The following is a 24,888-nucleotide window of genomic DNA, read 5'->3' on the forward strand; positions in this document are numbered from 1 at the left end:
ATATACACCCAAGATAAGTTTTTGGTGCTGATCTGTGATTCATTACACCATTATATAGAACAAATATCTGTATATACATAGGCATCTTTTATATGTATATAGTAGAATAGGAGGAAATGTTAGCATTAAGGATAGAAATTATAGAAAGGGGGGATCCCTGGGTGGCGCAGCGGTTTGGCGCCTGCCTTTGGCCCAGGGCGCGATCCTGGAGACCCGGGATCGAATCCCACATCGGGCTCCCAGTGCATGGAGCCTGCTTCTCCCTCTGCCTGTGTCTCTGCCTCTCTCTCTCTCTCCTCTCTCTCTCTCTGTGACTATCATAAATAAATAAAAATTTAAAAAAATAAAAAAATAAGAAATTATAGAAAGGAAGTAAAATAAACATTTATTTTTTATTCTAAACTGTGCAATAAGTGAATGCTTGATCTTCAAGAGAAAGTAAAATACTGAAAGTCAATCATTGTTAGTGGAAATATTAACTTCTTTTGTAAAAACAAAAAGCTGTGTGTTGCTTTAGTTTTCAGGATGTTAAGATAAACCTACACCTAACTTTAGTAAAACTTCAGTCTAGATTATCAGTCATGTAATTATGGAATTAAATAAAATGCAAGTGACAGAACAATTAGTTATTCATATGTTATTTTAAGAATAAGAGAAATATAATGCTTCCTAGAACAAATATATAATCTATCCAAAGAAGAGAGATTTTAAGTTCTGTTTCTTTATACTTCTTCATTCCTTCATTTACAAAACATACATCAGAAAAATAATGGTTATAACAAGAAAAACAGATTTTAAAGAGTTACAAGTTAAACAATGAAAAAGAGATATGTTCTTAAGAATTATATTATATTAAGACTTGTTTAAAAAGTTATAATTCATAAGCTATGACTAAACACAGGTTAAGTATTTTTAAAGCCAGTACAGTGTCTTGCATATAGTAAATTATAAATATCTATTTAAAAATTAGTTTACTTAAATAAGAAATGTTTTTAAAATTCATTATATTATTGCATTTAGATGATTTCGATACTATAAAATTGCAAAAAATATCTGCTTACACAGATAGATATTTACACAAGCTGTTCAACAACAAATACTTATTAAATATTTGTTATGTATTAGACAGGTTTCCATGTTCACTCATAACCATCCATCCCTTTCTCATTATTATGGAAGAACACTGCTCATTCTAGAACTCTCACTGAGGTCAATGATGATTAAAGGGCTGGCCCTTTAATTAATAGATGTAAGAAATATGTGGCTTAGTTTGAAGATTTTTTTTTTGAAGATGTTTTAATCTTTTCAACAAAAGATTCTTCTTTACTTATTTTCTAGTTGACTGTGCTCTTCCTTTTTGCCCATGTTTTTTACCATTAAAAACCATGATGTTTAGATGAGGAGTTTCAAAAGCAGGTAAGGAATCCCCTGCTTGAATAAAATACTATGTCTCAAAATTACCTCAACTGGATGCCCACTACACTTTTCTACACTAACAACTGAAGATGTACATGAATGTTTCTATTCCCTGTATTTTATAATCCTTCTACAATCCCTTGTTAGGGATTAGAGAGTGAAAGGTATGAAACAGGAATGGTACGGAATTTTAGAACAACTAATGATATTTAATTCTATCCATGGGCCACCTGGGTAGCCTCGTCATTTTCAGTTAAGCATCTGCCTTCAGCTCAGGTCATGATCCAAGGGTTCTGGAATTGAGCTCCACATCAGGCTCTCTGCTCAGCAAGGAGCCTGTTTTTCCCCTCCCTCTGCCTCCTTCCCTGCTTGTGTGGTTCCTCTCAAATAAATAAATAAATAAATAAATAAATAAATAAACAAATAAATAAGAATTAAAAATAAAAATAAATAAAAATCTTAAAAGATAAATCTTTTTATATATTTTTAAAATAAATAAAAATAAGGATAAAAGATAAAAATAAAAATATAAAAAATAAAGATAAAAGATAAAGATTTATCTTTTTATATAAAATATATATAAAATAAAAATAAATAAAAATCTTAAAAAGATAAATCATATATATATATATATATATATATCACTCTGGGAAGAAAAAACTGAAAGACTAGGGCACAAATCAAAAATTTCAAAATTTGCCTTTTTCACTTTTCCTATATCTTGAATACTAATTAGAGTAGCTCTCTTCTACTGGATGAAGACACCGTCCTTTAAAAGCCTTTAAAAGCCCTCTGCTCTCCAATGTCATTGGTTTTCCTCATTTCCACCTGAGGTAGACAGAATAATGGCCTCCCAAAGGCATCCATGTCTTGAACCAGGAAATTTGTGAATTAATTTCTTTACATGTTAAAAAGAGACTTGCAGATGCGATTAAGGTTAAGTACTCTGAGATAGAAAATTTATCCTAGATTACTCAGGTGGGCCCAATCTAATCCCATAAGTCCTTAAAAGTATAGGAAGAAGGCAGAAGAGTGTGCCAGAGAAATGTGATTTCAGAAGGACTAGACTGCCTTTACCAAATTTGAAGATGGAGGGAGGCAGCTGGGAATGTCTCTTAGCTGAAAATCAGCAAAAAACTGGGCACCTTGAACCTACAACCACAAGGAATTGAAATCTTCCAACAACACAAATCAACAGGAAACATTCTTCCCTAGAGCTTCCAGAAAGAAATATAGCTTTCTGACACCTTAATTTTATTGTAGTGAGATCTCTTCAGCACTTTTGACCCAAAGAACTGTAAGGTAAGAACTATGAGTTGTTCTAAGCCACAAGTTTATGGTAATTTGTTACAGCAGCAATAGAACCATCACCATAACATCATCCAACCATCCTGTTATAAGTATTCTTCAACAGACACACATCCTTCCTTCAAATTTAGACAAGTGATTTAAGTTCTCCAATTTTGCTTTTGCACATATAAATTAGACATTGTCATAACAACTACTTCATACAGTTAGTGGGAAGATGAAGTGAAATGATACATAAAAGGAGCTTAGATTACTGCCTAACATATTAATTTTGTAATAGGGATTGTCATCCCTTCCCCAAACATCCTATCACCCCTTCTTCCAAGATAGTAGCATTTCTAGCTGGTACCAAGTTACCCTAAAATAAAGACTGTACTTTCCATCTCTCATGCAGCTGAGTATGATCATGTTGTTAAATTACGGTAAAAATGTGTGTGTGTGTGTGTGTGTGTGTGTGTGTGTGTGTGTGTTGTAGCAGATTCTAAGAATTTTTCTTAGAAAATAGCTCACATTTGTCCTTGTCCTCTGCCCTCTTTCTTCTTTATCACTTTCCCCAACCTGCTTCCTGGAATGTGTGAAACACCATGCTGGAGCCTGAGACACAATTCTGGAACTTGAGAGCAAGGGCCCCACTCTGGGAATAGTAGAGTAGTAATTAGCCTAAGTCCTTGTGGAATTCCTAGAGTAGAGCAACCATGGGTTATGGACCAAATCCTATCTTGTTTAATTCTCTCTCATTGGAGATTTTCTGTCACTGGCAGCCAAACCTAATCCTAAATAAGTCTGTATATCCTGAGTACTTTTAATTAAGGATTCTTTGTCCAGTCTCCTATTTTCTTATTTTATGCCAACTCCCAAAAGACTTTACTTGGCTGCATCAAGTATACTAATTGTCACTATTTATGTGAATCACTTAATATTTATGCTTAATTACTAAGTAGCACAGCTCTGATTATGCATATCATTCAAAAACAATTATAATATTGAGGTTAAAGTGTTAGGGATACCCAACAGTTAGCAATAGGAGAACATGTGAAAAAAAATAAATGAAACAAAACTATTTTGTATTTTACATACTTTGCCTCCCCCCCTTTTTTTTTATGGAAGAATCAGGGAAGTTCCAAGGAAGAGCTAACATGTAAATAAACCAGTGAGATTTTTACCTGGAAATATTTATTCAGTTCTTTCAATAAATATGCATTTGAATGACTCTGACATGACAGCTACAATACTAGGAGTTAAGGATGCAAAGATTCAAATATGGTCTTTGTTATTAAGTGTGAAGCTAAGGAAAACAGATGAGTAAACAGATATTTATAATATGACAACTGGTGAACCAGTATGCAGATAGGATCCTAAATTAATCTAGGTGGAAGAACAGGAAAGTGTTCCATAAGAGCTAAACATGAGTTGAGGCTGAAATAATGACCAGGAATAAATGAGGTCAAGAGTTAGGAGAGGTGCAAATAGAGTGGAAATATAGAGAGCATCATGTCCCCCAACTCAAAGGCTCTGGTAATACACTGGTGTACAGTGTTAAGGGATGCACCTTGAGAGATAAGTTCAGTTTGGTGGTGGATTCATCCATGAAGCTACACAGATCTACTTAAATATTTTACAAGAAGGGAGATATTTCATTTTAGAATAAAATTTCACACTGGATTTATTGATAGACTTGGGATAGTAAGAAACTGAGATAAATATTTACTAGTTGGGAAGTTGATTGATAATCCATGGAAGAAATAATGACCACTGGGTGAGAGAGAGTTAAGCAACTTTGAGGCATACTAGTGAGCTATCATGAATCCAGTAGACATTGTACATAGATATGTGAAGGAAGAGGAGAAGAATACACAATGAAAAAATGTTTAAATTCAGAACATGGAAGAAATTAGATTTTAAGGAGATGGCAGAAAAGATGAATACCAGGAAAAGACTGGGAAGGGGAAAATTCAGGTAATCAAAGTATAAAGAAGCCAGGGGAAGAGAAAGATTCAAGAAGCAGGAAGTGGTCAATAATGTCAATCATTTTATGGCTCTTTTTTCTTTTTCACTTTACTCATTTGTTATTCTCAAATTTATTATAAGATATAACCCTATTAAAATTTAACATTTTTTTTGTTAGCAAAAATGGGGCGGATAACTGTGGTTGTTCCAGGGAGAACCCTTTTAACATCTTAGAAGATTTCTTTTTATTTTTTACTTATTGATATTAATTTTTAAGCAGCCATTCATTATGCCTGCATCAAGTAGTTTTAAATAAAATATTCCTTTTTTTAAAGATTTTATTTATTTATTCATAAGAGACAGAGACAGAGAGAGAGGCAGAGACGTATATAGGCAGAGAGAGAAACAGGCTCCATAGAGGGAGCCTGATGTGGGACTTGACGCTGGGACTCTGGGATCATGCCCTGAACCAAAGGCAGATGCTCAACCACTGAACCACCCAGGCATCCCTTAAATAAAATATTTCAACTAAATAAACCATCTGACAAGGAGACATTTTATTGGTAAGTTCAGCACCTCTGATAGTTCCCCTACTTCCAAGGATGGAATACCCTACAAATGGGTAAACACAGCCACCTTCCCTGGCTTGGGGAATCTTCTAGTTGTTTTCCCATTTCCAGCCTATTGTTTTATACCTAGATCTGCACTTTACTCTTAAGCTCTTTCTGAATCATGACTTGATAGGACTACCATACTGGTTTTGATTTGTCCTCAACTGCTGTTCCCATTAGCTCCCACTCAACTGTAGCAGAGACTGTCAGTGCTCCATCCAGATCCCTGTAAAGCTTTCTTGCCCTTTCTGTTATCTGTTTGCTGTATCCCATATTCATTTGCCTCTCAATACCTAGAGCTATACGTCTTTTGGAGGCTTCCTTCAGTCTATGGGAGCTGTTATGTCCACACATGAGCCCGGAAGGACCGGGCTGATCCTTAGCCTATGATTATGGAATGTGGAAGAAAGATAGTGCAGCTCACTTGTGCTGAGTTGGAATAACCTCTGAGATATAATACATGGGAGGCATGGGATTCGGCTGCAGCTTGGATTTTGCCTGACATTCTGCCCTTGCTTAACTTCTTTCCCTCCCTGCTTCCCCCACTCCCTTAATAGTTTGCTGGGTGCACTTTCTTAATATATCACTTGTATATAAATCCTTGTCTTGAGTCTGCCTTTTGCAGAAAAGACAGCTGCAGTCTGCAGAAAAGTGACACTTTCCATGTCTGGCTGAGGTCTCAGACCTGGCACTGAAGATTGGCACGGGTCCTAAAACTCTGACGATTGGCATAAAGAACTAGCGCCTGTAAGTGGGCAGGCTAAATGAGGTGGCAAAAGGCTAGCTGCAATGATGGAACAGTGACAATATGGAAAAGCTCCTGATGATAGTGTTATGGGTGGCAATCAAGGGAGTATTCCAATGCCTGAAGAGTTTATGGGAGGCGCCTTGAATGGGTCTATTTTACGAGTTGAAACAAAAATCATTAATGGTTGTAGTAAATATATGAATAATTCACAATTTAATTATTTTACCACATTATAAAATAGATCCTTACTACTGTATGTATGTATGTATTTTTAATAATTAGAATGGCATGACCTGCCTGGAATCATTCCCTACTAGAAAAGGTTGTCCTTTGTGACCTACATTTAAGTCTGAGGCAGGCATCTATGAAATTTAACTCCCATCATGTCTCTTCAACGGACACCAAATATGTGTCATATATATTAATGTAAAATGTTGTAAAATTTTATCAGAACCTATGAAAAACCCAATAAGTATGTTTTATGATGCTGCTTGAGAAAATAATATGCAGGTATAAATACTACCTCTGTATCATAAATAGAGTTAACATTTATTTATACAACAATATAACTTCCACCAAAATATTTGCCACTCATTGTGCACTAATTTTAGACTATGTTTGATCAAAATGTCTAATAATTTCTCACATATTCCCTATGCATTGCTTATTCTTGTCTATTATTTCTTTTACTTATACAACGAATGTTAACTGGGCACCCACTATGAGCTAGTTATTATTCTTATACTTAAACATCATTAATTACTCAACATATCTCAACATATGTATTATTGTCTACTTGATGATGTCATTCACTTAAAACTGTCTTTGAATAGGGATAGCATAAATAATATACATGCATGATGTTTAATTTATAAGATAACGTGCAATGTACAGAGTCCTATATTATTTATTGACTTATGTATATGATCCTCCAACACTCCAATGACACGGCAGGGCAAGGATAATTATTCTTGCTTTGAAGAAGAGGAAACTGAGATTCAGGGATGCAAGATAAATTGTACAAGAATTCAGGGCTTCTGACTCTCAGATCAAAACAAGAATTGTATTCTTGTGCTAATCTAACTTTTTGAAATATCCATGTATCGCTCTATGCAGAATAATAAGGAAGTTATTTATAAATAGGTCAGGAACATTCAGAGTAAGTCCTTAAATATACACACTTCAAAACATGCCTGTCCCTTAACATTCTTCATTGTTATACCTAAGTTATAGTAAACAGTATTTTTTTGAATCATGAGGTGGAAATGTGAGCCAAATTTAGGAACAAATAAAGTATTCATACTCCTGGGGGTACCTGTGTGGCACAGTTAAGTGTCTGACTTTTGGTTTTGGCTTGGGTCATGATCTCCTAGTTGTGGGATCAAACCTCATGTCTGGCTCTGAGCTCAGCATGGAGCAAGCTTCGTATTCTATCTTCTTCTCCCTCCTCCTCTTCCTCCTCCTCCTCCTCCTCCTCCTCCTCCTCCTCCTCCTTCTTCTTCTTCTTCTTCTTCTTCTTCTTCTTCTTCTTCTTCTTCTTCTTCTTCTTCTTCTTCTTCTTCTTCTTCTTCTTCTTCTTCTTCTTCTTCTTCTTCTTCTTCTTCTCTCTCTCTCACATAAATAAGTAAAATATTTATAACAAGTATTCATAGTCCTGGAGTTAAAGAAAATGTGCTTTTGGCTAGTGTTGCCCAACCTTTTTTTAAGCCTTAGTCAATTTCCATTCTTCTGGTGACTGGTTTTACTTCATCTGACACTTAAGACTTGTGTTAAATTAGTGAAGCTATAAGCTAAACGGAAGTCGACCTCATATGCCTGTCTTTATTCTCTCTGAATTGTATTCTTCTATGCTCAGTTAATTTAATCTTTTATTACTGATCTCCCAATGAATTTTATTTTCTCAGTTGTGAGATTTGCTGACATCCTGAAGACATCAGTATTATTCTTATGAACAGTCCTCCAAAGTGGATAAAAGTGCATTCCTTTAAAATTAGAATAAGAAATGGCCAAAAAGTCATAAAGATTCCTATTCCGCAACATTTTTATCTTAGTTCTGCACATTATACTGAAGAACTATTTAATTAAGAAAGCTATTTTGACTATACTATTAATTTATGCTTAATTAGAAGACCCACTTCTTAAAGGCCATTAGAAATCCTAGAAGTTAGAGTAAAGGCATCCAACAACACCACGTGTTTTCAAGAGCTAGATCTCTCTCATCCCAATATTGATAAAGATAAAGGAAATGAGCACATAATCAATTTGCAGGATATGGCAAAATGTGTTAGCAAACAGGAAAGCTGAATGTTTCAGTAGATGCTTCATACTAGGTCAAGAGACAGTAACAATGAGCACTAAATCATTAGTCCCTTGCCTCAGGGTTCCTTAGTGAAAGAAAGGTAACAGAAAACTTTTAGGCTGACTTAAGTTAAAAAAAAATTAAAAATAACTAATTAAAGATATGGGGTAGTTCATGGAAGGTAGGAAAAACTGAAATTCCAGGTTGCCGATGGGAGCATCCCCTTCTTCCTTTTCCTTGAAGACTCTACAAAAACTTCACATGAGGCGATTCCCTCACAATGGGATGTTTATTCTCCTTACAACCAACCACTAACAACTATTAGCTCCTATATTCCCTGAAGCAGAGAATCAGACTCTTAGTGGTGATGTACAACATTTCCCTGTACAATACGGTGGCCACCGGAAACGTGTGGCTATCAAGTACTAGAAATGTGGCTCATCTGAATTGAGATGCTCTTTAAGTGTTACACCATCCTGGATTTCAAATATTTAAAATAAAAAGAAAATGATAGTAAAATGTTTCATCAACATTTTTATTCTTATTACATGAAATTATAACACTGTGGTTAAATAAAATATATCATTAAAGTTAATTTCACTTGAAAATGTAGCTACTAGAAAATTTAAAATTCTATATGTGGTTACATATTTCTATTGGACAATGCTGGTCTAGACAGACTTTAAACAATTTTGCAGACACAGATAAAAAAATTTGATCTACTATTATCTCCTACAGTTTTAAATAGACATCTTTTCTTTCTAAGTGTGAGTAGCCACAGAGGATGCAAGTTCTATGGTGTAGCTTTACAAATACTTTATATTAGGTCAAGAGACAATAAAAATGATGACTGTATCATTAGCCCCCTGCCTCAGGGTCTTTTAATGACAAGTAACAGGAAACTATTTCCTTAAAATCTGGCAACATTAGTACATTAAATTTCTAGAAAATGTCCACTATATATTATAAATGCAAAAACTGGAAAATCAGTCAGACAAATTGGATATTCTATGTGTTCAAAAAGTCAGACTTTGTGTTTCAATTCAAATTATAATTCTATGTACTGTAAATTCTTATTCTAGGATACACAGAGATACAGATAGATTAAAAGGTGAGTAGATGACAGATACATATATACATACATGCATATATGCATACATTAAGAAATAAAGAGATGGGACTTTCTAGAAGTTTGTCGTTTAGATGAAATAAGATATTGTCTCCTTCAAATATTTCTTAGTGAATCTATTTTTTGCCTTGTTCTCAAAACACTCTCCCCTCAGGAACCATGTGAATGTAGAATTTTCTAGTCTGGATCCCTGGGATTTATTTACACTCAAATAATATAAAATGTTAACATTTCCACTGGGAAAGTAAGATATGACTTTCTTCTGAAACTGTGAAAGACAATCACAAAAAGGAAAGTGATAAAAGAGAACAAACAGATAGAAATGGGTCTTCAAGCAGACATTGTTAGAGAGCTGAATACCAAAAATGGTGGCCATTCTCACATCCTCACACACACCCCCCCCCCCCCCCGCCATGTACACCCTGGGAATTGTTTGCATAATCCAGAATACACACACATCAGATTGAGGACAAATGCACAAGACCACTTAAATCAAAGAAGATGATTCCCTTAAAAATTAAGGAAAAGGTTAAGGCAGAAAAGTATTTATTTCACACATGGAGCTAATGTCAAATGTGTATCATAATGCAAGGAGAACAATAAATTCAATGACCAAGCTAGTTTAAAGTATTTGTTCTAATATTTGAACTTACTGTTGTGAAGAAGCCCTCAATTATGTTCATGATTGAGGTTCTAGAATGAAAGGAATAATTCCCTTGCAGAGGCTTGTGGAAGAGATGTAAAGTGACTTTGAAAACATACATTACTTTAAGATTGTATTGCTCAGTCATTATATTTATTTTAAATAAGCTTAATGGGAATGTTTGCAAACTGAGCAATGAAAATGACTATAGTTCAATGTTTAGTCACCTATAAATTAATCAACCACAAAGTCAAATATGGAAGGAAACAGTATAGAGGGACATTTCTTCTGCATCATACATTAGCAAAATCTAATAAATTACTAAAGACAAGCATGTTTTCTAATGAGATGGCAGCATTTGGTGATAATAGATGTCATTTAAAATGATCCTACTTTGAATCAGACATTTCATATTTCCTTATCTAGTCACTAAGACAACTTTATGATATATTATTATCTCTAACAGATGAAAAAGAAAAGCTACTTCAGAGGATTCAAAGATCATGCTTGTCTAGTAAAAGGGACACTGGCTCCATCCAGTTTTATCCAGCTTCAAATCTCAGTTTTTTTTCCACCAATCATATATGTGTTTTGGACATTTAGAACATAATTGCTTTTAAGGGATCAAACATAAAGAAAAACAAGAGTAATGATATTCAAAGAAGATTATAAATATTGAGGGATTAAGTATTTTGGTTAGTATATGTGCTGCCAAAGTGTGCACATTAAGCATTTTGATTAATTGAGATTTATACCATCTAGAAAAGCTGTGTGCATGTCTGCAACTGCCTTTGAAAAGAGTTCTGATCCAGAAATCTATAGAAACAAAACTGGATTTTTCAAACTATGTTATAACCTATTAATGCATCATGAAATCCATTTATTGAGGCATGACCAACATCTTAAAAGCAAATAGATCACAATAGTTTATAATAAAAAACAGAGAAGAGAATTCACCTATTAAGGGAAAATGTTACTTTCTGACACTGTGTGTGTGTGTATGTGAGTGGATAAGGCCACAATGTAAAATACAATTCTAACTGTGGGTCATGGTTAAAAATGCTTGAAAACCAATTTCTACAAGGATATCTTAAAATAGAAGTAAACCAACAGATCAAAAATTAATGTCCTCAGTCAGCTACTTGATAAAAATAGCAAAGAAGCAAAAGTAATTATGTCCTCCTTAGAAAATAAATTGGATTTTTTTTTAGGAGAAAAAGAAGAGATAAAAGTTTGGCAGATTGGGTAAGATAAACAAGGAGAAATGTGACGACCTCTGTGAAACTTCAGGTATCTCAGTAAGTGAGAATGAATTTAACTTAGCAAAGCAGACATCTTATAGCACAGGAGATAATTACCACATTTTAATGACAATTATAGGTAATTATCATGACACAAAAAGATTTCTATCTCAATGCAAGACTAATACAATGTGTTTGTTCCATACTTTGTAATGAATTTACCTCATGCTCATCTTGGTATAAGATACTTACACCCTCATGTGAGACATATCCTTATAAATAACACATATCTTACAAAGCACATAGTTCTGACCTTTGCTAGTTACGTGATCTTAGACAAGTTATTCAGCCTCTATGTTAAATACAGACAATAAAAGTATCTACTTAGCAAGGAGAGTCTTATGAAGATTAAGTAATTCTTAAAAAGTGATGTCAATAGTATCTGGCATGTTACTAAGTGTTCAATAAATGTAACTTAATTTTTCAAGTACTTTGTGATTTTTAAAAATTTTCTCAACAACCCATAATTTGCAGAGATGATAATGGACAAATATTTGGCGAACTGAACTGATGACATAAGTTGGGTGAGTAAAAATTACTTCCTTCATGTAGTTGAAAAGTCAGATTTAGTGATTTTTCCCCAAGTTTACAAAGATAGTTTGGGACAGAGTAAGCTTCTGATCTAGTCCCTCTGATTCATAAATCAGGGCTTTTCTAAGAGGTAAGTGTCACTGATCACTGAATTAATTTTCAAACCATATTGCTATTCTTAGGATAAGGTTTTATGAATATAAAAACCTAAAACATTCTGGCAGGTAGTACACACTTTATCTAATGAGTTAATGTGTTTTAAGTCCTTACTATACAAAGCACTGTGTTTTATTACCCCATTTATTCCTCACAGCGTACTGTGAAATGTATCTTCTTATTATCCACATTTTATAGAACCCAAATTACAGGGAGGCTAAATAACCTGATCAAAAGTATCAGTAAATTCTAAATCAATATTTGAACTACAATTAAACCAGTTTTATGAGCTCTACTACAAAACTTCCCTTAATCTAACCCCCAAAGGGTATCATACAATCTAAGAGGAATTTATATTCGGCCCATTTAGGCCTTCTCTGTATTCTTTCAAGGAGGAGGATAGAGAGAAGACACAAAAACTAGCAAAGTCTTCAGCTGCTCTCATACTTGTTCAGTATAATAATTTTATTTGAAGTATTATGGCATGTGCATGTTTAGATGGATTACTACTTTTTAGTCAAACAGAAAGATAATCTAACTTTTTGAAATATCCATAATGAGTCCTTTATTAGTGCAGACCACTTTAAAGCCAACATATTATAATAGGGAATAGCTTTAAGATCTATGGTAATAGAGAAACATTGAAAGAAAAGCTATGTACCAAAACATGTACATCTGAATGGTATGTCAAACAGAAAAGATATGAAGTGAAAAAGCCATGATTCAGGACTTACTTAAAAAAAAAATACTTACAACCTTCAACAATACATCTCACAAAATATTCATTTATAATTTTAATATTTTGTTATTTATGTTAGTAACTAGAAGTAGAATTGCGTTATTTAAAATTGATTTTTCCCTCAAATTCTCATATTGGTTTAGATATGGAATAAACAGAAAATATTGCAGAAATCGTACTGTAGTTGTGAATTTTCTTTACTGCACTCTCCTCATGATCTCTTTGCCTTTGTCTTTATGATTTTGCTTTCCTACCACAGATGGTTTTCCCTTACCTTATTTGTATTCACCGCTGTGATGACCCAGACGCATTGTGCATTGCTGTCATACTGGAATGGGAAGTTGGGAGACGTAAAGGTGCCACTTGGTCCTTGAAGATTAGAGCCACACGTCTTCACTAAAAGAGAAATTGCATTTTAAAAGTGAGCTTATAATGCATGCAAAGTCTTGGCAATAAAATATTTTGCAAACAGACTCTAAATTCAAAATTGCATAATTATAACCACAGTGTAATATATATTAGGGCATTATATCACTTATCAAAGTGAGAGTATTTTTTGTACCCTAAAGTTCACAAGCTCAATATTTTCAAAATTAATTGAAAATGAGTTAAAAATAGAAGTGTGAGGCATTATAAATTATCCTCTGACTGTAAATAGGTCAGTTTAGTTGGAGAGAGGTACATTTATGCAACGTTGTGTTAACAAAAATCTACAAAGAGAAAGAAACAAAGCCATAGATTGATTAAGCAATCCAGATGGTGTTTTCAACCCTATTTATTAAGTATCCCAGGATATGAGACTGAGACATAAATATGAAAACTACTTTTACTGTTCTTAATTGTGAACTAGATCATTCAAGCTGTAAAACGAGTTGCACTGATGTAATTTTTTTTAAAGATTTATTTATTTATTTTATAATAGACAGAGAGAGAGAGAGGCACAGGAGGAAGGAGAAGCAGGCTCCATGCCAGGAGCCTGATGTGGGACTTGATCCCGGGACTCCAGGATCGCGCCCTGGGCCAAAGGCAGGTGCCAAACCGCTGACCCACCCGGGGATCCCTCACTGATGTAATTTTAATAAAGTCCCATGAAAGTTAAATGTTGGAACATTCTTCAGTTTTTCCAACCGTTTTTCTTCTACTTAAGAAAACAAAGTGGTGGGACCCCTGGGTGGCTCAGCAGTTGAGCATCTGCCTTTGGCTCAGGGCATGATCCGGGGTTCTGGGATTGAATCCCGAATCATGCTTCCTGCATGGAGCCTGCTTCTCCACCTTGTGTCTCTGCCTCTTTCTGTGTCTCCCATGAATAAATACATAAAGTTAAATAAAAAAGAAGAAGATGAAGTGGCCACAGTGCATCTGAGTCTTCTCTTCATTCTTGGTCAGCAAGGTTTCTTGTTAGCATTAGTTTTGATTTGCATTTCTTTGCCCCTTCCTGTTAAAATCTTGCACATGTCATCCTTTTCAAACTCATCAATAACAGTTCATTGTATTTTTAAATGATGTACATATATTTTCAACACACTTAAGACTTTACATAGTTATCATCATTAATTCGAAGATCAATTTAGAGGTTCCAAAAGTTTGCTTGACTTGCCCAATATTACTAAGCTAGTAAATAGCAGAGGCAGGATGAGAGCTCATGTTCTTCTATCTCCAAGTCTTACTTTCCTATCAGTAAGCATATCCCTCTTGTATGTTAAATATAGTTTTCTTTACTGTTTTTTCTCCCCTTTAGCTTATATTTTGGCATAAATCTACTCTAGATAATTTTAGTTAACTTGAGGATTATATCTTGTGCTTAAATCATTTGGTATTAAATGGTTACTTTTAATTTTGTCTTATTTGTATCTGATTTTTATATTTTAAATAACAAAATTGTTATTTGGTAATAAGGAAAAAATAATAAATGATATATGTCTCCCCTCAACATTAGTTACCATTTTTTTCTTTTTCCATTTACTACATAGCTTCTTATAAGTCTTCTGTGCTCCCTACAGATTTTCTTCTCTCTCATCCACTCTTTTTTTTCCCCCTTTTTCTTCCATTTCCATGGTATAAGTAGTAAAATCATCTTGGCTGATTTTAATCTATCACAGGTTATCAAGGCCTCACAAAATTTGAGTATTTGATAATTGACTCTTTTTTCCCAGATTCATTGAGATATAATTGATGTATAACATTATGTAAGTATAAGGTATGTAATATGATGATTTGATACACAGTAAAATTATTACAAGAAGGTTAGTTATCTCCAACATTTCACATAATTATTTTGTGTGTGTGGGGGGGGGTGTAGCATTCAAGATCTACTCTCTTAGAAACTTTCAAGTCTATGACATAGTATTATTAACTGCAGTCAATATACCATATATTATATCCACAAAGTTATTCTTCTTAAAATTGGAAATGTGTTCCCTCTCCCCAGCATCTCCCCATTTCCCCCACCATCCCTGGCCCTGACTTTGGCGACTACAATTGTATTCTTTTTCTATCTTGCTGTCTTGTTTTTAGATTCCACATATAAATGAGATTGTTGCTTTACAACATCTTATGAATCTTCTATGGGCACTATTCCATCTTCTTCTCCATTCAATTTGGAAGTATTACATCTGACTTCTCTCATTTGGATATTGAAATTGCTTTCTCAATGCCAGAAATGAGCTCCTTATTGCTAAATTTAATAATATCTTTTCATTTTTTCAACATACTTGATCTCTTAGCAGTAATGGAAAGCATTGATGAGCTTTGTTTGAAATTATCTGCCTTCCCTTACACAGTCCTGAACTTCCTGGATTCTTACCTGACTTTTAAAAATCATTATGATCTGTCCATACCCTGTGCTTTTGTTCATTTTGTTTTGTTTTTTGTTTTGTTTTGTTTGCATTTGACCCTTAGGTAGCATAATTATAAATTGATCACATGGCCTATTTTTCTTGTTCAATGGCCTTTTTGAATAGTTAATCTAATTGACTTCTATGACTACAATGGTCATTTCTGTGCTGATAGCTCTCAAATTTACATCACCAATTTTTCCATCTCCTATTTCTAGAGTAATTGTCTTCCTGCCTACTGGACATTCTATGAAATGTTTTAAAGAAACTTTTAATTAAACCTTTCTTAACTCATCCACTTCCCTCCCATATATACATAAGCACTCCTCAAGACCTATGTATTTCTCATCTGAAATATTCAATTTTTTTTCCTCTCTTCCCAATACCGAGAACTTCATCACTCTTTTCTTGAACTAGAAATAGCTATTTAACTCCTTCTCTATATTCAGTTTTCTCCCTGTGTCCCATCCTCCTTAGTGCTACTATATTTATCTTTCTAAAATACAGATTTGATTATTTTACTTAACTTCATTTAAAAAAGTGATCTGTTTCCTATAGAATAAATTACAAATTGCCTAATATAAAATATAAAATTATTTCTGTGAGGACCTAGATTTCTTTCCCAGTACAATTTCCTGCCATTTTATACAGTAGACACTCAACTTGTACCAGAAAAGAATTTTTGTTCATCTTTGAATGTATCACACTTTTTATAATTTTCGATTTATTTTTATGATATTTTCCAAGTCTAAAATGTTATTCCTTCTTATATCCCCTGCAGAAACTCTATTCATTTAAACAAAGCCAACCTAATGTGTCATTTCTTTCTCTATAAGAAGTAGTCCCTTTTTTTAAAAAGATTTTATTATTTATTTGTCAGAGAGAGAGAGCACAAGCAGGGGGAGTGCAGACAGAGGGAGAAGCAGACTTCCCGTTGAGCAAGGAGCTGCATGCAGGACTTGATCCCAGGACTCTGGGATCATGATCTGAGCCAAGGCAAACAACCAACTGAGCTGCCCAGACATCCCTATAAGTATTCCTAGTTCCTCCACTCAAGGTTCTGTAATGGACTGTAGTCTTCACAGTACATTATTCAAACAACACCTCTATAAAGATGGTTATGTGCTAGTGATCTGATAGAAAGTACAATTGTAAACATTTTAAGAACTTCATAACAATCAAAAATGTATAGTAATCACATGTTGGCTTGAAGTTAGTAGAATCAGCTTTCTGATAGGACATACTACTTTTTTGAGTGAAAGTAGTACTACTTGAGTACTTTGAGTACTACTTTTTTGAGTGACACTACTTGGCAATTCTCCAGCATCCTTTGTTTTCCAAAATGTATACACACGTAATCTTTTGTGGACAAGGCTTTGTTTTTCATCTCTGTTAACTGCTGGTGCAGTGGCTTTCATAATGCAGGGATGTTTACTAAAGGAACAAATATTCATGTTCCTTTTCTCAGCTTTTAAATGGAGTATCAAATAAGTGATCTCTACATAGTGATGAGGCGTCTTTGTAAATATGTTTTAAACTAGGAAATTGGGATCCCTGGGTGGCGCAGCGGTTTAGTGCCTGCCTTTGGCCCAGGGCACGATCCTGGAGACCCCGGATCGAATCCCACATCGGGCTCCCGGTGCATGGAGCCTGCTTCTCCCTCTGCCTGTGTCTCTGCCTCTCTCTCTCTCTGTGACTATCATAAATAAATAAAAATTAAAAAAAAAAAAACTAGGAAATTGTCTTTTTTGGAAATAAAGAAAAAAACACTCATAAATGACAAGTAAAAATCACTCATAAATATGTTGGATTTATAGATGCTAGGGAAGATCTATTTATTAATAGATCAAGAAATGCTTTGAAAGTAGATAATAGGGATGCCTGGATGGCTTAGCAGTTGTGCATCTAACTTTGCCTCAGGGCGTGATCAGAGTCCGGAGATCCAGTCCCACATTGGGCTTCCTGCATGGAGCCTGCTTCTCCCTCTGCCTATGTCTCTGCCACTCTCTCTCCCTCTCTGTGTGTGTGTGTCTCTCATGAATAAATAAATAAAATCTTAAAAAAAAAAAGAAGTAGGTAACAGGTTGGGGAAGGCTATTCTTAGGAAGTGACACAGAAAAATAATTGTTTTATTTCTAAGTTTTGTTTTCCTCCTCTGGTAATTTATGAGCCTTTCCCACATGGCTCTTGTAGACACCTCATAAAGAATAAATTCATTCTGATCAAATCAAGGTGAATTTGTAAAAATCACAAGGTGTCCAGTTCCCCAGTAACACTTCATAAGACGTTATCTTTTATTTTTTTTTAATTTATTTATTTATGATAGTGACAGAGAGAGAGAGAGAGGCAGAGACATAGGCAGAGGAAGAAGCAGGCTCCATGTGCTAGGAGCCCGACATGGAATTTGATCCCGGGTCTCCAGGATCGCGCCCTGGGCCAAAGGCAAACGCCAAACCGCTGCGCCACCCAGGGATCCCGTATCTTTTAAAAATTACCATGTGGACCACTACTATTAGAAATGGTTGAAATGAAATGTTTTGAAGACGTTCAAAGAAAAAAAATTCATCCCATGTATAGATCCTGAATATAAACAATGCACTGATAAAAATTGACTTTGAGAAAATAAAATGGCTCAGAAAATTAAATAGTTTCTAAGACAGAAGGTATAGGAGGTCTAGTTTGAGCTATATTAACAAAGTATTTCCAAAGTTGTGAAAAATTCTTTATACATTCAAATAAAATATTCTTAATGAAGTAATTAGTAATCTAGGGAGGAGAAAATGTCCAGAAAATGAAACAGGCTTGGAAATCACTTTCAACTGACATCATAAAAGATTTGCTGTAAAAAAAAAAAAAAAAAAAATGGATAAAACATGGTAGAAGTCTATTATCAAAGTGGACAAAGGAAAATAGAACAAGTGAGAACAACACCAGAAGTAGAGCATCTGTTCCCTTATTGGGCATAAATAGGAATTGTGGAGTTTTCACACAGAAAATAGAACTCCATTAAATAAGTACAGATTTCTGGGTTGAGCGTCAGAATTTTAGTCTTTCTGCACAATATTTGGCATATGGTTGGAAGGACTCTGTTCAACGACACTGTATCTTTTTCTTGAACTTTCTTTCTGGAAAAGACACTCCTGATAGTTCAGAAAATCATACACACAGTTGTTTTAACAAGAAGGGAATTTTTTTAAATAAAAATTTTATTTATTTATTCATGAGAGACAGAGAGAGAGAGAGAGGCAGAGACACAGGCAGAGGGAGAAAGAGACTCCATGCAGGGAGCCCGCCGTGGGACTTGGTCCTGGGTCTCCCAGATCACGCCCTGGGCTGAAGTAGGTGCTAAACCACTGAGTCACCTGGGTTGCCCAAGAAGGGAATTCTTACATGGAAGTTTACTTTATATGAATCTAAATACAAACATGTGGAATTTAAGTAGTGACTTAAAATATGATTATAACACTTTCAAAACATCAGAATTTCATTTTGTTTTTATTTTACTTTAATTGTTTAATACATTATATAATGTATCTACCTAAAAAAAAAATGCTGATTTAATTAACCATCAAAAATCTGTTGCCGAGCTTCAGATACAGGTATAGAAACTACTCTCTGAATCAGTCTCAATTCTCAGATTGTGAGCTCTTGGTCATGAAACACTCCTTTCTTGCCCTCCTTACCTCTCCCACCACCACCACCCCTCACATCTGAAGGTGAATGATAAAACCTAAATAAAACAGTATGTGGAACTACCAATAAGTAGTTCCATTTAATAATATTTAATTGGCCATTCCAGTCCCTATGTCTTCATGAGAAGCTGATAAAGTGTCAGAAATAGAGTAACAATTAGGACTAATCTTGAAATACATCTGATCATCATCTGCATAAGAATAGCAAGTCTGATCCTTGTTTTCACTGAAAAGAAGCATATAAATGTGGAATGATAATGAAATGAACCCAAAGCAGAAAACTGGAAAACAGAGGAGATGCCATGAAAGGGACAGAATTAAAATCAGCAAAAGGCAGACTGCACAGGATCAGATAAATCTGATTAAACCCCAGAAAATGCAATTCCTATTAAAAGTGAGAAATTTAATGTACAGATTTTTTTAAGTAAAGAAATAAAGTAAGGAAATTATTTTTCTTCTTCTAGTTCTTGGACATTCGTTATTTAACCTAGTCATGAAGGTCAAGTTTGCATAAAATCCTGTTTCTTCTGCCCTTTGTTTAATTGTCATCTATTGGTATTAGGATGAGAGCACCTACAGCATTAAACCAGTAATAGAAATAATTGTATGGATGAATAACTCAGTTTGCTTTTTTTGAGAAAAAAATCCAAATTAATCTAGTGTTGCCAATAAGAAAGAGATCAGTTAGGTGGTAGGAGAAAATGAAATGGATAACTATGCATAATATATCTAGAAACCATAGTGTTTTTAAGCTATTCATGAGGGAAGTGGAAGTAGGAAGAAAAAGAAAAAAATGTGTGTAATAAAGAAGACAGAGGGAAAAATTTTAAGAAGCTGGTTGGACAAAGGATTTAACAGATAAGAGTATGTATTATTCAGTTTCAAACTGTCCACTTTTAGTGTAGACTGTCCACATCCTTTCCTAAATTGTCTAGAAGATTAACTGAGCAAGTTATCACTTGTATATTTAAAAACTGGGTTTTTTTGTTTGTTTCTTTAGAGGAAACTGGGAAGAGTGTCTACTTGAATTTATGCAACATCGACATAACCCAGAAAATCAGAAAGCAGAAATTTAAGACCAGAATTATCTATTAGTCATTAAGCTTCCACCTACTGACCCAAGTAATTCACTGACCTTTTTTAGAAGGCTTTGGACTTCCTAGAATTTAAAATCATGGGTGAGACTATGCAATGTACATTAAAAAGAGGGGAAGTCCAGGTAGCTCAGCAGTTTAGCGCCGCCTTTGGCCCAGGGCGTTATCCTGGAGACCCAGGATGGAGTCCCACATCGAGATCCCTGCATGGAGCCTGCTTCTCCCTCTGCCTGTACGTCTGCCTCTCTCTCTCTATGTCTCTCATGAATAAATAAATAAAATCTTAAAAAAATAAAATAATTAAAAAGTCAGGAAATTGGAATCAATTTGTAATTTCAAGATGCACCATGTTCTAAACTACTTATATAGCTTTTCATATGTGGCTTTTTTCATATGGAATATTCTTTTTTGACTCTTAATATGGTAGCTAAAATTCATTTTCCAAAGCTTTACTTGTATTAGAGCATTCTTACTCTATGTTATTTAAGTACTGAATTCCTTTATGTCAGTAATTACGTCTTTCATCTCCTCATGATAAAAAATAGTGTATAAAATATAATAAATGATCAGTAGAGTTTTTTATTCATGAATAATTGAAGTGAAATATATTTAAATATAATAAATTAAAAAGACCAAAGTTTACAATTTAAATGTTCTAATTAAAGTGTGAGAAAAAGAGGCAATTCATTGAAGAAGTATCTCAAAATAATTTGGATATGACTTGAAATCTTTGATGATGATTTGTTATAATTTTTATGGAGATAATTATTTAATACCAAACATTGATTTAGAATGTTCAATGCAAGCAATGAGTAAGATGGTATCCTTTACGACACAAACAGGTCATTTTAATAGTGAGTTACAAGTATTAGGATAAAGGTAAACAGGTGTTAGCACAAAAAGTGCACATTTTCGTAGCTTGGGAATTTAGAGAAATCAACCTTGAGATAGTGTCAAGGTTGAACGTTGAAAAGTTAGGACACATGAACTCCAAATAGAAATCAGGATGAGCTTCTAAGCAGATGCACTAACTAATATATATAAGAAAATTAATTCCCAGAACCTCTAAGATTGTTTGGAGCTGAGAAGATTCTTTAGGTAGCGTTGAATAAATAAACATCTCTCAAGGAGGACCATACATGATAGGCTAAACAGTTGTTGGATTTTGTTTTGTTTAGTTTGTTTATTTTGTCAAAACTAAAGGGATACTTTGGGGGTATTGAAGGACTTTTTTTTTTTTAACAGTAATAATCAACTTTTATTGATTTTACATAAATAGCTTGTAGAATGCCTTTCCAAACCATTTTTCCAACATATTTATGTTACAATGCACATTTCTTTATGAAACTATTTGTTCATCCATTTAATTTAAAAAAGCAATAGTGTCAAATATATTATTTTGGCATCAAATTTCCCTTTCTAAATATATTCAGGTTCATATAATTTTATGCTTATTAAATAATGGTTTAAAACAATAACCATCAAAATCTTTAAATAAGACTTTGGCTTAAATCATGGTAGTATCAATATTTTTTAAAACTCTGATTTATTTTTTCATCAGTAAAATGTAATATTTAACAGTGTTCCCAGAGAAAAGCTTCCTACATGTAGGGAGACTGAACTGTATCTGTAGTTAAGTTGATCAGTCCAGATGTCACATGCGGGATGGATTTTAAAAAAACCTAAAAACTAGAGGCCTGGATATAAGATGAAAAAAAAAGTCAGGGCATGTACTTTTTAAATTCCCCATTATACTTATTTTTTAAAATATAATTTGCAGCATATTTATTCACTTATTTATTTATTGGTCATTCATACAACCATCACTAATTTTTTTTAATAGGAAGCCCTCCACAGTATAAGAATTTGTGAACACACAGTTATGAACCAGCCCCTGCCATCATACACCTCACATTCTAGGGAGAAAGGCACAAATGAAACAACCCATTACAAGATTAAATAATCACGAAAAAACCTAGAGAGGAAAAGTCCAGGATTCCCTAAAAGTACAGCTATCCATCCTTTCATTGTGCTTTGCAGCTATTGCGTGTTTTTTACAAATGGAAGTTTCATGGCATCCCTGGATCTAGTAAGTCTGTCAGTGTCATTTTTTTTCCAAGAGCATTTGCTCATTTCATGTGTCTGTGCTGCATTTTGGTAATTCTCATAATATTTCAAACTGTTTCATTATTATATTTGAATTGCTTTTGAATTGCTGCAATCTCATGATAAAACTTTAACAAATGAGAAGCTGGTTCTTAGGATGAGCAAAGAAAGTGGTTTTAAGAGATGGAATCTACTCCTGGTGAAGACATTGTAAAGATTGTTGAAATGACAACAAAGGATTTAGCATATTACATGAATTTCTTTGATAAAGCAGGGCAGGGTTTAAGAGGACTGACTCCAACTTTGAAAGTTCTATTGTGGGTAAAATGCTATCAAACAGCCTCTCATGTTACAGAGAAATGTAGGGGGAAAAAAGAGTGAATGGGTGTGGCAAACTTCACTGTTGTCTTTATTTTTTTTTTTAAGGAATTGCCACAGCCACCCCAACCGTCAACAACCACCACCCTGATCAGTCAGTAGTAATCAACATCGAGGCAAGACTCTCTTACCAGCAAAATGATTACAACTTCCTGAAGCTCACATGATGGACAGCATTTTTTTGCAATAAAGTATTTTTTTTTTGTTTTAGATATAGTGCAGTTACATATAATACTACAGTATAGTAGAGACATAACTTTTACATGCACTGGGAAACCAAAACACTCATGTGATTCACTTTATTGTGATATTTGCTTTATTTTTGGTGATCTAGAACCAAACCCACAGTATCTCCAAAGTATGCCTACACACACACACACACACACGCATACATATATATGGTGTCCACATGTGTGGACTCACTACAGCCTGAGGAAATGAATCATGAAGCACTAGCTATCAAAAAAAAATGAAAGGCCTTCAATGCAACATAATTTAAGGCTTGGTGAAGAACAATGAATGTCAAAAAATGATTATACAGTATTTTTAAGAAAAGGAAAAATGTATATTTTTCAAATGTATCAAACAACCAAATCAAATGTTAATATTTTTCTTTGAATTCTTTAAATATGCTTGCATGAATTGCTAGAAACTACTGTGACTACATTTTAGATCTTGTTTTTGCTGCTGAACAATTTTAAAGTATTTCAAAACAGTTTGTTTTTAGGTAGGTGTATTATCTTCTGCTCTTTAATTTTTTTTTTTTTTTTTACTTATACCAACAGGCTTAACACGTCCTTGGTGATATGAAGGGCACATAACAGCCAACCATTTCCCTAAATAATGGGGTTTCATTAGGAGCTCTTTCCTGTTTAACAATGAGCAGAGTATGCCTTAATGTGGCATCCAAAATCTTTATAAAGGGAAATATAAAAAAGTAAAAAAGACTGGGAGACCACATCTAAGGTCAGCGAATCCTAGGATATGAAAGCATTGATAGATAGGAGAGTCTATTTCTGTATGCAAAGTATTATATTTTAAAAATTACTATTCATGATTTCAAGGAAAAAACTTAAGATTCTACAGAATGTCAATTGCCCAGGTCACTTTGAGTTTATACTACTCAAGGATAGCATCATTCTATAAATCTAAGACTACATTCTGGAAAAAAAAAAAAAAACAACTATTTGGGAAGTAACAAAGTCTTGGCATAAAGCTATCATTTAGAGCAAAACAGAACAAAAAAAATGTCCCAAATTATGTAAACATTGCATGGAAAAGAAAACTATATCCATCGTTTATCTGCTACATTGAAACACCTGGGTCAAACAAACATCTTGAGCTCCCTAAACAGGTTAAAAATGTTTAAAAATGTGAGTGTGATTCCAAAACATAATTTCTACATCCTGATATGTTGACAGGTAAATTAGCTTCATTAAATTTCTCAAAAAGTTAAACTAATAAAGATACGAAAACCCCATATTTACTTAATATTGACTACTGGAATGTAAATTGCAAAATCAGATGTCACATGCTCAAAAGCACACAGTTGATCCACCTGGTAATTGGGCTGACAGTGGGAAATTAAAAAAAAGGGGGAGTATGTGGCCAACTGGCAAGCATATGCCCAGGATAAAGGAGGACACCTTTACCTGAAATGTTCAGACACCTCTGAATGCAGGCCAAGTTTTCCAGTTCTTCTAATTTTTCAAAAGCTGGGAATCTGGATCTTTATGTAAAATATTTAATATTTCAAATGTCGGCTAAATTTTTTAAGTACAGCAATGTATAATAGTCAAAAGATATAAGCTATATATGGACAACAAAACTCTGAGTCGTATTCACTTTGATATAAAATTAAAACAAGTAGATTAGGATTTCAATGAAATAAGAGAGTTTAAAAACATAATTTTAAAGTTATACATAAGTGCATTTCAGTTATAGAATTGTAACAAA

General features: G+C 34.0%; 1 protein-coding gene and 1 long non-coding RNA gene across 4 annotated transcripts in view; one reads left to right on the forward strand and one right to left on the reverse strand.

The window, feature by feature from the left end:
* The window catches only part of CSMD3 (CUB and Sushi multiple domains 3), a 1,170,241-nt gene that overhangs the window by 584,543 nt on the left and 560,810 nt on the right, over positions 1–24,888 (reverse strand). Inside the window, exon 11 of the mRNA XM_049093360.1 lies at positions 13,103–13,224. Within this exon, the coding sequence (XP_048949317.1) occupies positions 13,103–13,224 (122 nt within the window). The remainder of the gene's footprint in view (positions 1–13,102; positions 13,225–24,888) is intronic.
* On the forward strand, positions 1,215–23,142 carry LOC112662122 (uncharacterized). 3 transcript variants are annotated; one of them, XR_003138218.3, is made up of 6 exons: positions 1,215–1,416; positions 9,412–9,440; positions 11,313–11,399; positions 11,877–11,926; positions 13,088–13,249; positions 22,981–23,142. It is a non-coding gene; the product is annotated as an uncharacterized LOC112662122 (long non-coding RNA). The 3 variants fall into 3 exon arrangements; XR_004813581.2 differs by having other exon boundaries at positions 11,313–11,391; XR_004813429.2 differs by lacking the exon at positions 9,412–9,440.

This window comes from Canis lupus, chromosome 13, assembly GCF_003254725.2.
Source record: "Canis lupus dingo isolate Sandy chromosome 13, ASM325472v2, whole genome shotgun sequence".
Classification (NCBI taxonomy): domain Eukaryota; kingdom Metazoa; phylum Chordata; class Mammalia; order Carnivora; family Canidae; genus Canis; species Canis lupus.